Source organism: Marmota marmota, unplaced genomic scaffold (genome assembly GCF_001458135.2).
Source record: "Marmota marmota marmota unplaced genomic scaffold, marMar, whole genome shotgun sequence".
Taxonomy (NCBI): Eukaryota; Metazoa; Chordata; class Mammalia; order Rodentia; family Sciuridae; genus Marmota; species Marmota marmota.
Window position 1 is genome coordinate 18,581,273 of NW_026000019.1, and position 16,705 is coordinate 18,597,977.

Here is a 16,705-nt window from a genome sequence, read left to right on the forward strand (position 1 = left end):
GCTGAGGCTGCTTTGAACTTGTAGTCCTCCTTCCTCAGCCTCCCAAGCCACTGAGTTATAGGTGTGGGCCACCGTGTCCAGCTCTGTAGGTGTGGGGCTTTGACTCTGTGTCTCCATTCTGTTCCATTGGTCTATGCATCTGTATCCGCCACCCCCCCCCATTACCCTGTAGTTTTTGTTACTAGGGCTCTGTAGTAAAACTTGAGTTGGGTATTATGATACCTCCAGCATTGCTTTTTGGGGGCTCAGGATTACTTCGGCTATTCTGGGTCTTTTGTTCTTCCATATGAATTTTAGAATTGTTTTTTCCAATCATGTGAAGAATATCATTTGTACTTTGATGTGGCTTGCATTAAATGTGTATATTACTTGGGTTATATGGCTATTTTAACCAAATTAATTCTGCCAATCCATGAACATGGGAGATCTTTCCAACTTCTAATGCCTTCTTCAATTTTCTTTCAAGTGTTCCTTTATTTTCCTTATAGAGATCCTTTACCTTCTTAACTAGGTTTCTTCTTAGATATTTTATTTTTTTGAAGCTATTTTTGAATGGAAAATTTTCTGATTTATTTCTCAAAAGGTTCATTATTGGCTTACAGAAAAGCTATTGACTTAAATTTTTTAAAAAAATATTTTTAGTTGTAATTTTTTATGTCCATCTGGACATAAAACTTTTATTTATTTTTTTATGTGCTGCTGAGGATTGAACCCAGTGCCTCACATATGCTAGGCAAGCATTCTACCACTGAGCCACAACGTCAGTCCCTAGCTATTGATTTTTATACACTATTTTGTATCTAGTAGTTATTTTTGAGGGTCTTTAGGGTACTTATTAATGTCATTTACATACTTAGATAAACAGATTTAAATATTTGAAACTGCTTTTTACAAATTTGACATGGTTGACTTCCTCTCATACAAAATTCTCTTGTTTCTAAAAAAAAATTTATTTTAGAAATATAAGCTAAAGTAAATCTGGTGAACCAAAAATTCTCTTCAAATTTTGGTACTAATAATTTACATGTTCTAACATACACACAGGAATTTTGCTAGGTAAAATCAAGTTTGAGTCAATTATATCAGATTATACATTTTAAATTAGGTTTCTATTTAAATAGGACAAATTTTATTCAATATAGCAAGTATATAATATACTTACTGTGTTCACATTCTTCTTTTTTACTTTCTTTTAAAAACTCAGTGTCATGAAGAATTCCTAACATACACAAAGGTGGTGTAATAAGTCACCATGTGCCCACCACCCAGCCTTAACAATTATCCACACACAACCAATCCTGCCCCCTCTGCCTCTTCAATCACTCCCCCACCTCCCATATTATTTTGAAATAAATCCTGGGTGTCATATCACTTTATCTGTAAATATTTAAAAATGTATATGTAAAATTTAAAGTCTTTTAAGAACATAGTAAAATGCTAATATTGTTCCTAAAATTAATAATTACTTAATAAGAATATATATCAAATCAATAACATTTTCAATTGTCTTAGAAACATGATAAACGCTTACTTTACAGTTTATACTTTCAAATTGAGTTTCATTGAAGTTCACACGCTGCAACTAACCAATATCTCTATTAAGTCTCTTATAATCTGTAGATCCTTCTTTAATTTTCTGTTGAAGAACATATTTGTTCTTGAATTGTGCTGCTATAAACACTGATGTGGTGGCATCGCTGTAGTGTGCTGATTTTCAGTTTTTTTAGTTACACACTGAAGAGTGGGATATCTGGGTCATACGGTGGTTCCATTTCCTAGTTTTTGAGAAGTCTCCATACTGCTTTCCAGAGTGGTTGTACTAGTCTGGAATCCCACCAACGATGTAAAAGTGTACTTTCCCCCCATCATGAATTCTTTTAGTATATTCTTGTCATTTGTAATTCCCCCTCAAATTTGAAACTGAGCTTTGTTGGGTATAGTAATCTTGGAGGGCAGTTGTTTTCTTTTAGGGTTTGGAATATCTCATTCCAGGCCCTCCTTGATTGTAGGGTCTAAGCTGAGAAATCAGAAGTGAGTTTTATTGGTTTGCCTTTAAACATGACTGGTGTTTTCTCTCTTGGGGCTTTTAATATTCTTTCCTTATTTTCTGTGTTAATTATTTTGATTATGATATGTCTTGGTGAGCTTCTTATTTGATTAGGTCTATTTGTGGTCCTGTAAGCCTCCTGTTTAGAGGCGAAGGTTAACCGGGGAATATCTTTCCCTTTTGATAGTTTCTTGTGGAGCTGAGATATTAATCACACTTTGAATTAATACTTTGCACTGCTTTCTGCTCTAGAAGGATGGTGCTACCGGTGTGGTTTATATTACAGAAATGAAGTCTGAATTGTGTAGGTTCTGAGCATCTAGGAGAAGCTAGGAACTTTCCTCTGTATCTCTTATAACATTTAGGACTGTACTTAGTAAAAAAATGAATTCTGAGTAGATATTTGAATCAAATGAAATTTATTTCCTCCTGTAGATTCTCTGTAGTAGTATATTTTCATCTGTGGGCATGCTTTATCATCCATGTGGGATTGGTTCTAGGATCCCCAGCTGCAAAATGGACACTCAAATCTGCAGATTCTTGTTGCTTATATGAACTGGCAGAGCATTTGCATATAACTTTCCTATGCTTTTCCTCCTGTATTCTTTAAATCATCTCTGAATTATGCACAATGCAGAACAAACACTATGTCAATAGTTGTTATACTGTATTATTTGAAGAATAATAATAAAAATCTATATATTCTCATTATAGATCAGTTTTTTCCCTGAATATTTTCAGTTGTTGATTGAATTCATAGAGGCAGAAACCATGAATACAGAGGGCCAATTTATTGAGTTTGGTAATAATAGCAAGGGCTATGTAAGGTGTAAGCAGAGTAGATTATATTCATGTTTTGATATTTTGTAATTTTTATTTAAAATTGTGTGTTTAGAGTAGCTTTGAAAAGCAGTGTAATGATGGCATCCTTGGAGTAGAGGCAGCCCGGATATTAATTGGTGCAACGAAAAGCTATTGCCCCATCCAAGGAAAGTAAGTGTAATACTTTTTTGATTAATTCAGTTAATTGATTAATTAATTAAATTTGATATTTGCAAAATTGAGTTGGTATGTGATTAAGAATGAACAAATGGAGTGTTAAATGTCCAGATTGATCAATCTATTATCTATTTTATCTATCCACATCCATCTATCTGTCCATCCATCCATCTATTCATGTATTTTCTATTTTTCTTGTTTGCTTGTTTTCCCGTGTGGTTTCATGAGCTTGGTGACATTAGGGGACTCTGGAGGAAGGTCCTACTATAAGGTAATTAGATGAGAGACAAGGGGACCCATGAAGAGAACTTCATGGCTTCTGTTGTTGTTATGAGTGTGTTGCTTTCATATCATATCCACGAAATTGCTAGAGGAGAAGGCGGAGGCCTGGGTCTGGGGTCAAACAGTTCTGGGGAGAGCAGTCTCTGTGGGAACCGGCTCAACTGGTTTTGATGGATGTGATGAAATCCGGTGGGGAAAACCCAGTGTCTCAGAGATAAGTGCATATCTGGTCACAGTCCTGGCAAGCATTAGGTAACAGGTGATTCACAGCAAAGCTCTGAGGGGGAGAGTGAGCAGGGCAGCAGCCCAGTGATCTTTGTGGGAGAGCTGTCCTTGGTCCCTGGGATTATGGAAAGCAGGGCCTTTGGGGCCTTGGAGAGGCTTGGGCTGGGCAGTGAATGGCAAAAGGAAGCTGGATTCCAGAACCCCAAAGGATTGGTCTAGAGAAGCTTTAATTACATTCTATCTCAGGTCAGGAATGGTTTTAGGAACGGGGGCACAGGTGTCTCATTTCCCATGACCACAGGTGGATAGGTGGATGGGTGCAGAGGCTTGGGATTCAGTGAATTTATTTAGTAGATCCTCATTAAACTTGTATTTAGTATAACTTCCCCTTTTATATTCCCCTATTGATTATGGTCAGTTTTTATCATAATGCATGTTGTATTTTTGTTAGATTCATGAATGTTCATGATGTTTCAACTTACGTAAGAGCTAGAAGTTGGCTTATAAAGTTTAAAAACATGTTAACTTACTTGGAATATCATAGAGAAAAGGGACGTTTTATTCTACCTGGGTAAGTATTGTGAACTTTTTTCCCCACATTTTTTAATTGGTGCATCATAGTTGCACCTAGAAATGGGATTCGTTGTGACATATTCATACATGCACACAAGTATTATGAACTTTTAATAGCAATACCCTTGAAAATAGTTTAATTTCCATAGTTTTTGAATAAATGACTCTGATTTTCCTTATTAAAATAAAACTCATATCATGGTCAACTCTCATTGACGAAGGGCTGAAGGTACAGAGTGCTTGCTTCCCTTCATTCTGTTTCAGCCCCTTCACTGGTGCCTCTATGAAAGCATGGGCAGGAAGAAGAGAGGGTGGTCTTGTGGGGTCATGTCGTGGACTGGGATGCGTGCATCTTCTTCTAGGTGCAGTGCAAGGGTGAGAAGTACCCAGCTGGCGCATTAGATCTAGCTCAGTTTAATTTCATCTGTGCCACAGGGCGGTCATATTGAAGTCTGTCTTTAGGAGAAATACAACTCAGACTTAACAATACCTTCACCACTGAAGCTGCTGAATTTTAAGTGGGTGTTGATCTTTTGTAACAAAATCGGACATTGTTTTGTTTTCTTCCATTTAATTAATTCAAAGATAAATAGAAAAATCAAACACCTAGGATATTGACATATGCAGGGAATTTATTTTTTTAAAAATCAGGCTCAAAAAAAATTAGGGTCTATTTTAGATGGATTGAAAAGTTTTAAGAAATACATGTTATAGTAATTATTGAATAGTTGTTTTTCTGTTCTTACATTTAAATAATGCTGATGTGTAACTCATATTCTTGTCACTTTGTTTTTTGCTTTTGATTTATGAATCTTTGCATCATTTCCTATATCCTATAGCATTGACTTTTTTTTTTAAAAGATGCTCCCCATCCTGGATATAGATGAACAAGAATCATATTTTTATCTTTCTCCATTATGGTTTTTATGTGCAGAAAGTATGCTTTTATTTTGTTATCTATTATTTTATTTGTAGTCTTCATATTAATTTTAATGATTTACTTAAACAAATGCTGATCTTCAACTCTTAATTGTTATTCTTGGAAGTGATCTGACATTTTATTTGATCTTTTTTTTCCAGGAATAATAGATTTCTGATTTTTGTATATCACCTTGTATTTTCAGAAGAATTTGAATATGCAGGACATATTAAGACATTATTGTATATTTATCCCATGATAATACATTTATGGCCAATGGCAAGAGAGTTAAATGTATCAGCACTGATATCAATGAACCACTATTTTATATTTTTATGTGCGTTAGAATCGACTTTGAAGGTACTGTTTAAAATAAAAATATAGTCCATGAAAAGAATAATGCAGATATTTAGAATAGTTTGAAATAATTTGTTAACAGAAGCTATTTGTTATTATGGTTGATGTGGTCCTGGAATTTTAGTAACTTTTGTTTGAATTTTCTGAGTTTAATAATGAAATTAATAGAATAGTCACAGTCTTGGACATTAACTAAATATAAAAGTAGAGAGAATCATAGGATAAGGTAAAAGAAAGCTGAAAATCCAGACAAAGAGATTTCTTTCACATACTTTCAGTAATGATACAAGAAATAAATTAGCAAATAGAAGCAACAATGGTTTGCTGGTCTTTGTCATAACACGAGGACCTCTCCCTGTGCTGCAAAGCCAGCCCATCTCCAGAACTGCTTTCTGATTTTGTTATGAATGGTATTATAATGAATCTGTTTATTGCTATTTTTAAAATTCTTGGTTTTGGCACTCCAGTTTCATTATAGATTATATATTTTGATTCATACTAAAATTTTTGATGTTGGAGATTACAAAGAATTTTGGGAAATTCCAAATGAATAACTTAAAGCTCAACTTTTGGAATATAACTCATTTATAGCCGAGAGCTTAGTTGTCAAACTGTAAGAATTTTTCCCCTTACACCATGTATAGTACTATGAAATGACATATATTCTATTTCTTTTCTACACAGTTAATAATTCTGAAAAGGAACTATTTTAAACAACATTGGAATACTTTGGAATTTTTAATTTTGCTTATTGGGCTCGTGGATATCTTTTGTATATACTTTGTCAGACTAAGAACAAGCAACTTATTCCTTATCCAGCTCACAGTGGTGATGGGATACTTAAGAATAATTAGGTTTCTTCCTATCTTCAAGGTAAGACTTCGAATTTTAAATTGTTAGGTTTTTTTTTCCTCTATCACTTATTAAGTGATTTCAGAAATCTCCTTGTTTTAAGAGCAATGGCCACCTGTGCACACCTTCAGCCTTGGGCTCCCTCCTCTGGACCCTGTTCTGTCTGCTAAACTCTTACTTTTCTCCCCATATTTTGTCTGTACTGCCCCCCAAGGCAGGCCTTCTTGTTTTGGTCACTGATGTAACCTCTGGCTCAAGACAGTGCCTGCTGTGTAGTTAAGTCCTTAGTGAATATTCCTATTAAGTGAATGGGTGAAAAATAGGTGTCTCTAGAAGCAGGCTGATCTAGAAACAAGTCCTTCAAATGTCAGTAAAATTTGTTCCTATCACCCAAACTGTGTAGAAATAGCAAGGAAAATTCTCCCCCTCCACAGTCTCCTACTCACATAGCATGCTGCCTATGGAAATTAACTTTCCTGTGGTCTTCAGGTTCATTAGCAATTATTATTCCTTCTCTCCATGGCCCTGGTTTGAATTCTGAGGATAGATTTTTATGTTTCCATTCTCAACATTTACACCTGCTTTCTCTCTTTCCAATGGAGATGCACCGCAGCAGCATTCAGCTTGGGAGTTGAGAGATTATACCTGCCACTCCATTTTTTCTTATTTATTCTTATCACATCGAAAAAGTCTATTAGTATGTATTGAAATGGTAGAGGTTCGGTATTTTAAAACCTTGCCGTAAACACTACGGGCCAAATTCATGCACTAGCATTTTCCACCTAGTCCCCTCCTCCGAGAGATTTCAGGGTTATGTTTTTTAAAGTTAGAATTGTTTGTCCAGCTTGTGCTCATAGACTCCTTTTGGTCATTTTTAAATTTTATATTAATGTCATGAGGATTGCTGTGCGGTGCTGTATGCACAAAACCTGCTTTTAGGGTTAATTCCCTCTCTATGATCTTTACCGTATGAGCTGAGTTTAGAGTGGAGTGCTCACATAGGTATCACTCTACCTAATACAAATGACTCTAGAAATCAAGAGTCACGTACTGAGGCTAGGTTTTAAGATAGAAGACAGAATTTTCTTTAGGTAATCAGTTTTTATACAGATATTTTGCGCTGATGAGTGTAAAGCAATCATTTTATAAGTTGTATTTTGTGAAAAATAAAATGGAATCTTCCTAGTATACTCCAGACAAAGCTCAATGAAGTATCCTTAAGGACTCAATATTATTATGGTTAGCTTTTTTTTTTTTTATTGAGCACTTATTTTCCAGGAACTGTGTAAAGTACTTTACGTACGTTATCCAGTTAAATTATAATAACAGTCCTGTGGAGTAGGTGTCACCACTATACACAGGTATCCTAACAGCACTGTGTAGCTTTGAAAATAAACAAATCTGCATTGGGAAGCTTGGAAGAATATTAGAGATTTTGACACTGTGCTCTAAGGGACAGCACAGGGAATGTCAGTGTGGTGTGGGGGAAAGCTTTGGAAAGTCCTCTTTAAACAGCTCTCCCTTTTCCCCAAGTTTCACAACCAAATGGCGGCTAAAAAAAAGCTTTCTCTTTTTTTCTGCTCTTGTAATTCCTGCACTGTGATACTCTTCTCCTGTTCTTTGTCCTCCCCCCCCCCATGTCACCCAGTCCCTTGCCATCTGTCCCTGAGCTTTGACATAGCTATAAGCCTGTGGGAAGTCCCCTGGTTGTGCGAGTGACTGCTTCTGCTTTTGAGGGATGTCTCCATTGGAATTCTGGTGTTTACACATCATTACCCTCATTTTATACATGAGTCCTCCAAGTCACTAAGTAACTTTCTCCAGGTCTCAGAGCTGGTGGACACTGGTATTTGAAGCTAGACAGGTTTATGTTTAAAAATTTGAAGTCACTACGTTAGCCTGCCTCAACCTGTGATCAGAGAAATTGAGAGCTAAGAAGGATCTTAGTTCCCTAAGTTCCTCATCTCACAAGAGGTGAGTTCTTTAGTCAGTAACTATGTTACTATCTAGGGTTGCTGGGTTACTTACCTCCATTCAGCAGAGAATTGAAGAACAGGACACAGAGGTAGCATGCATATAGCAGGTTTATTGCAAAACCGACAGAGACAGAATTCTTCAAAGAGCAGGGGTCCCGGAGCCAGGAATCTGGTGGAAGAGTTTTGGCTTGTTCTTTCTATGGTCTCTGGAATTTCCTCCTTTCCTTACCTTCTCCCCTGTCCACACCCTTTTCATTATTATTGATTGGTGCCCCCTCTGTTCGTGCCTCTGTTTCTGTTGGATCCCCTGCTTAGGAATACAAGTACTGTCTGATTGGGTGTCGCAATGGGTAAAAGGTGCGACATCTGCAGTTGAGGGGAGAGAGAAAGAATGTCCACCCCCTCCTGCCCTTTCCAATGTTTTATTCACTCAAGTCACTCAATACAATTTCACTCTATAGGTTCTTAATCAAGGAAATGACAATCTTTAATCTAGGCACTGCAATAGACATAATCAATTCACAGCAAACTATTCTAGATTAATTCTAAGCACTGCAAACACACTGAATCATGACAGGTTCATAACAGACATTCCCTCTGCGTGCAGAGTTCAAGTATCAGATCAAAAGTCTCAAGTCTTAGGCTTTAAGTCCAGCAGATTCGTATCCCTTGATTGTGCTTGAGGGCCATCCTGGAGGGCTCTGTAGGTGTGCAGGTTTCAAACTGGAGTTTTAAAGTGGAGTTGCTTAGGCTCAGGCCTCAACAACTGTGGCCTCAGGCCTCAGCAAAATGTTGTCTGGAGACAACATTTTGGGAACTTCTGCTTTATGACCTAAAAGCACCATTTTAAATTTCACAAAATTTACAGAGCTTTTCTTGTCTCTCTCTCTCCATAATTCCAGTTAGCAATTCCAATGCTGATAAATATTGCAGATATGCAGGTCAAAAAACACCTCAGCTTGATGTACAATATTACAAAAGGCTATGTCAAAAGTCAAGAAGATGCCAAACTTTTAATAAAACAAATTTCTGGCCGTAAATCAATATATAAGGTGAGAGATAAGCATTGTTTGTGGGGGGGGGGGCAGGGGATGGAAAAACCACTTAGATGTATTAATTTCTTTTAAATCATTTCTATATATGTTCGGCCAAACAGACACCAGAAGTTGAAGGGGTCTGTTTATCATGTCCTAAAGGAGCTGCAGAAGGAAGCAAGCTCTCGTCTTTACATTTCAACTGTTCTCATCAAACTCACTTGTCATCTTCATAGCAGAAAACCACCCACAGGGGCAGCATGGGTGGCTGGTGTTGGGGAGCGGGTGAAGAGGACCCCCATCCTGCCCGGCTCTATGCACTTAGTACCAGGCAGGCTTGGAGATGGCGAGTCGCTTCTTACCCAGGCTCCCTCACACCCGCATGTCCTCTCGGGGCATTCTTTGAAGTTTAATAGGTTTGTGTCCCTAAAAGGCCCATCTTAAATGTCATATGTACTTTGTACTTGGTAACATTCAGAGGTTCCTCCTGGCCTAAAGGGTAAGATCTTTGAATGTATATAAAGGAGAGAACATAGCCCAAAGAACAACAAACAATAAATTGTTGGTTATTTCTAGTTACACATAATACTAAGATTCATTTTGACGTAATTATAAAAGCATGGATATACTTTGTTCTAATTCAGTCCCCATACTTCCCTTTCCCCTTCCATCCTCCCTCCCCCTATTCCCTTCCGTCTGCTCCATTGATTGTGTATAGTTTTGTTTTTAGTCAGTGTCTTGTGGCTGTATATGTTGGTGAGAATCCCTGTGGTGTGTTCATGTATGTACACAGGAATGTTAGGTCAGATTCCCATCCTTCACTTCATTCATTCCCCTTAATCTACTGCACTGGTCTTTCTTCATTTTTCAAATCCCCCACCCCTCTTATTTTGAATTACTTCCACATATCACACAAAACATTTGACCTCTGACTTTTGGGAACTATCTTATTACACTTGGCATGGTAGTCTCCAGATTCATCCATTTACCAGCAAATGCCCCATTTCCTTCTTCTTTATGAATGATTAGTACTCCATTGTGTTTATATACCACATTTTCTTTATCCATTCATCTGTGGAAGGGCACCTAGGTTGGGTCCATAGCTTAGATATTGTGAATTGAGCTGCTATAAACATTGATGTGCCAGTATCATTGTAGTATGCTGATTTTAAATCTTTTAGTTATAGACTGAGGAGTAGGATAACTGAGTCTTATGGTGGTTCCATTCCTGTTTTTTTTGAGGAATCTCCATACTGCTTTCCAGACTGGTTGCACTAATTTGCATTCCCACCAGCAATGCATGAGTGTATGCTTTTCTCCACATCCTCACCAACATTTACTGTTATGTATATCCTTGATAATTGCCATTCTGCCTGGAGTGAGATGGAATCTCAGTGTAGTTTTAATTAGCATTTCCATAATTGTAGAAATGTGGAACTTTTTTTTAGATATTTGTTGGCCATTTGTATTTCTTCTTTTGAGAAATGTCTTCTTCTTTGGCCCATTTATTGATTTGGTTGTTTGTTTTTGTGTGTATTAAGAACTAGAAATTAATTTGGAATAGTAAAGAGACCCAAAAATAGTCAAAGCTATCCTTACTGAGAAAAGTGAAACAGGAGACATCAAAATACCAGACCTCAAATTATACTACAGAGCTATAGTAACAAAAACAGAATGGTACTAGCACCAAAACAGGCATGAAGACCAATGGAGGGAATAGAGAAGACACAGAAACAAACCCACATAAATACAGTTATGTGATTCTAGACAAAGGTGCCCAAAACACAGGTTGGAGAAAAGATCACCTTTTAAACAAAGGGTGCTGAAAAAACTGGAAATCCATAAGTACTAGAATGAAATTTAACCCCTATCTCTCATCCTGCACAAAAGTCTACTCAAAATGGATCAAAGACCACTAAAACCTGGCATTAGACCAGAGACCCTGCAACTGCTGGAAGAAAATGGCCCAACACTCCATCACGTTGGCACAGGAACTGACTTCCTTAACAAAACTCTTCAAGTGCAAGAAGTAGAATTTTAAAAATCAATAAGTGGATGGTATGATATTAAAAACTTCTTAACAGCAAAGGAAACAAAAGAGTGTGAAGAGAGAGCCTATAGAGTGGGAGAACATCTTTGCTCCCTGCTCCTCAGATTGGGCATTAAAATCCAGAACAGACAAAGAATTCTTTGACCAGTATTTAATCCACTCTTTGAAGTCAGGAGGGCTGTGAACTGTGAAACTCAGGGTAAGTCATGCTGCCCGTTCTTTCAGATTTCTTGGATGTCTACGTTTAGATTTACACATCGGTCAGATTAGCGTTCTCTTCTGCTTTTCTGTGAGGGTCTTTTTAGGGATCAGCTTTTTCTTGATGATGTGATCTGGGATCTGGGATTGTTGTGAAGTGTTGAGTGTATTTCCAAGTGGGTTTCAGAGTGTAGTTTCCCTGCGACTTGTTTTCTGCGGGGCAGGGAATAGTGTGCTTTGACACGGGACATACTTTCTCTGTAGGTCTCACAAGAGTAAAGTATATGGGACACATCCTGTGTGACTACTCTTCTTGTCTGGTCAACACTGTGTGTTCTAAAAGGGTTGGGGAGTGACCTATGTCGAGGTCCCTACCTGTGTGGTGTCCATGATCTTTGTCTGTTTCTCTCTCTGTCACTTGTAGGAACAGATGTCCAGGAGCAGGTCTTCAGGCCCCCAGCCATGCCTACCTGGGGCTTGATTGTAGGCTGGGGGTTTTATCTACCCCGTTGTTTGTGTTGAGTACTCACTGAGGTCAAGTAGGGTTGGGCTGTGTGCTGAGCAGGGAGTCCCGTCTCTGGGCTGGGCCCCTCATTTCATCACAGAAAAGGTGAAATGAACCACAGCAATAGCAAGAAACAGCAGTGAGCCAGATAAGCAGCAAACCAAGTGTCATCTGGGCCACCACAACACCAGCAGCCACACGGGGATGGTGGGCCCAGAAATCATCTAAGCCAAACAGTTTAAGAGACGGTAAAAATGCAATTAATAATAAGAAGAAAATGGGCAGAGGAAGGCAAAAGAGGAGTTAGAGTAATCAAAAACAAAAAGAGAGCAGAATAAAGGTATAAAGGGCCATAAAGAAAGAAAAGATAAAATAAAAGCTAAAACAAAATAAAAAGAAAGCAAGAGAATTTGAAGAAGACAAAGAGTAATCCAAACCCCAAACTATCAAAACAAATCAAAAACAAAAACCCTCAAATTCAAACAAAACAGAACAAGGATAAAAATATAAATAAATAAAAACAAAGAAAAACTATATGAACCAATCAACAAATAAAAAAAAAAAAAAAAAAAAAAAAACCCTGATGAAAATGGAAGGCTCGTCTCTGCTGATGGCTGAAACCGGACCACAGCGGCGTTCACTCCTGTGCCAATTTGCACTTGTTCCCAAGTCCTCTTGGGCACACACCCCTTAGAGGGAGCAGGGACTGGGGGTCCTTCCTCCTCTCCTGCTGCTCACCAGGCTGACTGCCGTGGCCTGGGACTGAAGCTGGCTGACATGACGTTCAGCTCCTGCAGGAGGACAGGGAGGGCAAGTGTCCCCCGCTGGAGTTGACACGCACGTCCAGGACAGCAAGTTCTGGGGACTGACGCCAAGCTCTGAACGGGCTGCTCCATTAGCCAGGTTTCCTGCAGACAGTGTGGATGGACACACTGAGAGGCGGTGCTAGGCCTCCCTGGGCATCAGTGCCTTGGGCGCTTCACACCCAGAAGGTGAGTGTGCCCCCCCCCCCAGACCCAGTCCCCAGTCCTCAGAGGTGGTCACGTGCACCTCTTCAGTTTCCCACCTCAGCTGGTCACATGAGCCTCCAGATTCAAAGGGGAAATGAACTGCACTCCTGCTCCCATCTGCCACCTCCACCTCACTGCATTGGGTTTTCTCTGTGCCGTTTGGTTGGTATTCACCCTGGCCCCACAGCAGGCCTTGGCCAGGATGGGGTGGCCGTGTTTGCTGAGATCTCCAGTGGGGCTGTTCTTCCACTTGGAGCCTCGGAGAAGCTGGAGCAGCCCTCCTCTGCCTCTTGGCTTCTTGTTTCATTAAAAAAAAAAAAAATACCATGATGTTCTCTTGAACCCCTTTGTTTAAAATGTTTCTTTGTTTCCTGTGTTAATTCTACTTCTTGGTATTCATTCTCCTATGGGTTGTTTTGGGGGCTTTTGTCCTGTTTTTTTCCTCTGATGGTTGGTGATTTGGGTTCTCTTTTCGTATGTGTGGATGAGGGTCTAAACTGAATGGTGTCAATAATTGAACTGTATCAATAGTTTTCTCAGCTCACATGAAACTCCGGATTTTAAACCCAACACTGAACTTAAAGCCTAATGACTAAAGCCCTAGAAGGAGTGACTGGGTGCAGGGCCTGGAGGTGCATGGTCTCTGGAAGGTGTGTGCTGGCAGTGGTCACCTTTGGCTCTCAGCCCAGGAAACTGAGGCTGATTCCTCACTGAGGTCGGCAGAGGGAAGCAGGCTGAGAAGTTACCTGTGTTTACTGGATCAGACGTTAATGTGCATCAGAATTCTGTGTTGTGGATTTACTTTGTAGAATGCAGAAGAAAATTAAAAGAGCTACCGAAAAGCCAGATTGGTGTGTGTTAGGAAGAGCACAAGGAGGATAAGGAAGGGGAAGCTATGTCTTCAGTTAGGTACAGAGTTTCCTGTAGGAAACGTGAACTAATTGGCACTGTTTTTTCTCATTATTACTCTTGTTCTTGTGCTGCCGACAGACTGGCTCTCCAAATAGCTTCTCAGCACATCTCCAAATTGGGCTCTGCTGGTGAGAATTCTCCTTGGTGCACGGTGGACTGTTTTGAGATCTCTCAGGCACAGTAGCTATGCAAAGTACTGACTGCACAACATCCTCTGCAATTTAAATCTCAGCCCAAGGAAGATAGCAGAATTGACCCCAGGGGAAAAATGAGCTGAAGATCTCTCTTAAACCAAACGAAGAGAGATTTCCTGGACCATGCTTCTTCTTATCAGAACTTAAATCTGGAAATGCTTGTTGTAACAAGAAAGGTCTGTTTTTCTTAATTTCTTACAGAAATTATATGAAATTCTGGAAACCAACAAACGAGAAGCTATCAAAGAGCTAGGTAAGTAGTTGAAGTCTCTGAGAAATCGGACCTTCTGGTCCCGTGATTTAACCAAAGTAAGCTGGGCTCATGATTTCACCCACTGGCTCACTCATTCAGGCAGCCAGTGTTTACTGAGCACACCTAGGAAAGCAAAGATGGTAAACCTGGATCCTTGGGAGAGGACAGGACCTGGCGCAGCATCCGCACATGCTGGTAGACGTGGAAGAAAGGGGGGTCCTGTGGTCCTGGGGGCATATAGAAGAAAGAAGGGGATGAGTGTGGAAGTGTTTTGAAGTGGCAAGGTCAGAATCCTGAAGATTGTAAGAAAAACACACGTGACGGTTACCTGGGACCCAAGATTGCTTTATTATTATTATTATTATTATTATTATTATTATTATTATTTCTTCAAGGATGCTCCAGTATTGTGGGAAACCAACTGGTCAAGAAATAGCAAGCAGCACTTGGAGCGGAGGAGAACTCCAAATTTTATTTTAGGCTGGGGGTGGGGGGCAGAGGAGATCAGATTCCAAATCCTGAGTGCCTATTCCCCCACATTTATAGGCTCTCTAGTGTCATAAATTTTCTGATCTGAACAATACACAGTTGCTAACTGGTTTCAAGTGGGAAGCATAGGGATGCGATAAGAGGAAGAATTGGCTTCTTTTACTATGGCCTTGGTAAATCTTTAGCCTGGGGCTGAGAGCTTTCACAGGGGCATTTACACTTCAAAGGAAAGTAGTTAGATCCTAGGGGAACTCATTTACAATCCGAAAGGTAGGAGTGGGCCAGGCTAAGTATCAATTAGTTCACTTTTCCTACAGGAAATTCTTTATCTAACCTGAAGACCAGCTGACTAGAAAGGGAGGGGAACTCTCTTTCCTAGGCACTAATTCTCAGGACAGTGTCCTTAGTTTTTGCATCCAGGCTTGGTGGCTTGCAGGAGAGGTTATTTTTGAGCATCTACAGTGACTCGTCTTTCCTTGAAGAAGACAGTGGGAACTCAAGGGTCTCACGCTGGGTCTGTTTTCCTCATGTGGGGCACAGCCAGGCTCTCAGCTGGTGCAAAATCATCTGGTAGAGGCTGGCATAGGGTGGCCCTTAATACATGGGAGCGGTCAGTAAAGACAGGGTTGTATGCCTAACCCCACTGTAAATGCTACCTGGGTTTATGGGAATCAAGCTTTCTGATTCTAAATGAGAAGCACACGGTCTAATAAGTGAAAGTGTGAGTCTGGAGACAATAGGTCGGAGTATTTTGGCACTGTTTCAGAAAATCCAACACCCACTCTTGCCATTTATATATCAGCAGATTTTTATTTTTGAACTTTTAAAGAATAGAGGTTAAGGAATGGCTGCTTCGTGTTAGGTTTTAGATCAGTACAGAATCTTACAAAGGTTTCTTGACTCAGTTGCATAAAAGGGAGTGTCTGTTTCCACGGAGTTATTGCCCCTGCTTATTGCCTGCTTACCGGGTCAGCAAACACTGTGCTCATCATTTTACAGAGGAGGAGAGAGGTTAGCTTGCCTGAGGCCCTATGGCCAGGGGGCGATGAGCTCACTTTCCTGCTCTGGTTCCTGACCCTCGAGCCTAACTTCATTTTATTGGTCGGCTCTTTTCAATGAAAAGATGTGAGAACCTTCTGTGCACAAGACCTTGGGCTCAGTGATAGAGTTACAAAGCAGCAGCCAGGGACATTTTACCCCCACTCACGTTCTAGTCCATGACTCCTCACGCTTATTAAAGCAGAAAGAATAGGCAGTTTGAGCTCAGAAAGACCCAGGGCCAAAGTCCTGGGCCTCTTTGAGTCTTTTTTTCACCCAGCCAACAAAAAAATCACGCAGCACGGAGGTTGAGAGCGGTCAGTAAAAACAACACTGAACCGTGAGGAGTCTCGTAATGGAGACGTGGAGAGTTAGGCAGTCAGGTGCTTTCCTCTGAGCGGGTGGGCAGCCCTACAGGCTCTGTGTGGAACTGGAATGAGGACACGCGGGAATCCTGGAAACTGAGCAGAATGCCCATGTGGGTATTGGCACTGTCCTCAGGACTCATAGAGCATGAAGGCCGTGATGTCGTCATTGCTCTGAAGACTAAGCAGGCAATCCGGAACGTGATCGCTAAAGCTCTGAAGAATCTCACCTTCCTCAGGTCGAGGGGCATCATCGACGAACACGAGGGCATCGAGTTGAATAAGGTAACGAAGCAGTTTCCATGTTGCCTGATTCCATCGGCCAGGAACCCCACCCACATTATGACTTTCACAGGAAGTAATAAGTGAGGTAGATCGGGGAAAAGAGTGTTCACGGGCAGGTCCGACCTCTGGCATTGCCTGTGGA

General features: G+C 40.0%; 1 protein-coding gene across 1 annotated transcript in view; it reads left to right on the top strand.

Annotated features, from left to right (window-relative positions):
* The window catches only part of Slc9c2 (solute carrier family 9 member C2 (putative)), a 56,252-nt gene that overhangs the window by 25,980 nt on the left and 13,567 nt on the right, over nucleotides 1-16,705 (top strand). Inside the window, exons 13-19 of the mRNA XM_048810025.1 lie at nucleotides 2,943-3,040; nucleotides 4,005-4,124; nucleotides 5,207-5,405; nucleotides 6,087-6,275; nucleotides 9,133-9,282; nucleotides 14,335-14,386; nucleotides 16,415-16,563. Coding sequence (XP_048665982.1) covers nucleotides 2,943-3,040; nucleotides 4,005-4,124; nucleotides 5,207-5,405; nucleotides 6,087-6,275; nucleotides 9,133-9,282; nucleotides 14,335-14,386; nucleotides 16,415-16,563 — 957 coding nt within the window. The remainder of the gene's footprint in view (nucleotides 1-2,942; nucleotides 3,041-4,004; nucleotides 4,125-5,206; nucleotides 5,406-6,086; nucleotides 6,276-9,132; nucleotides 9,283-14,334; nucleotides 14,387-16,414; nucleotides 16,564-16,705) is intronic.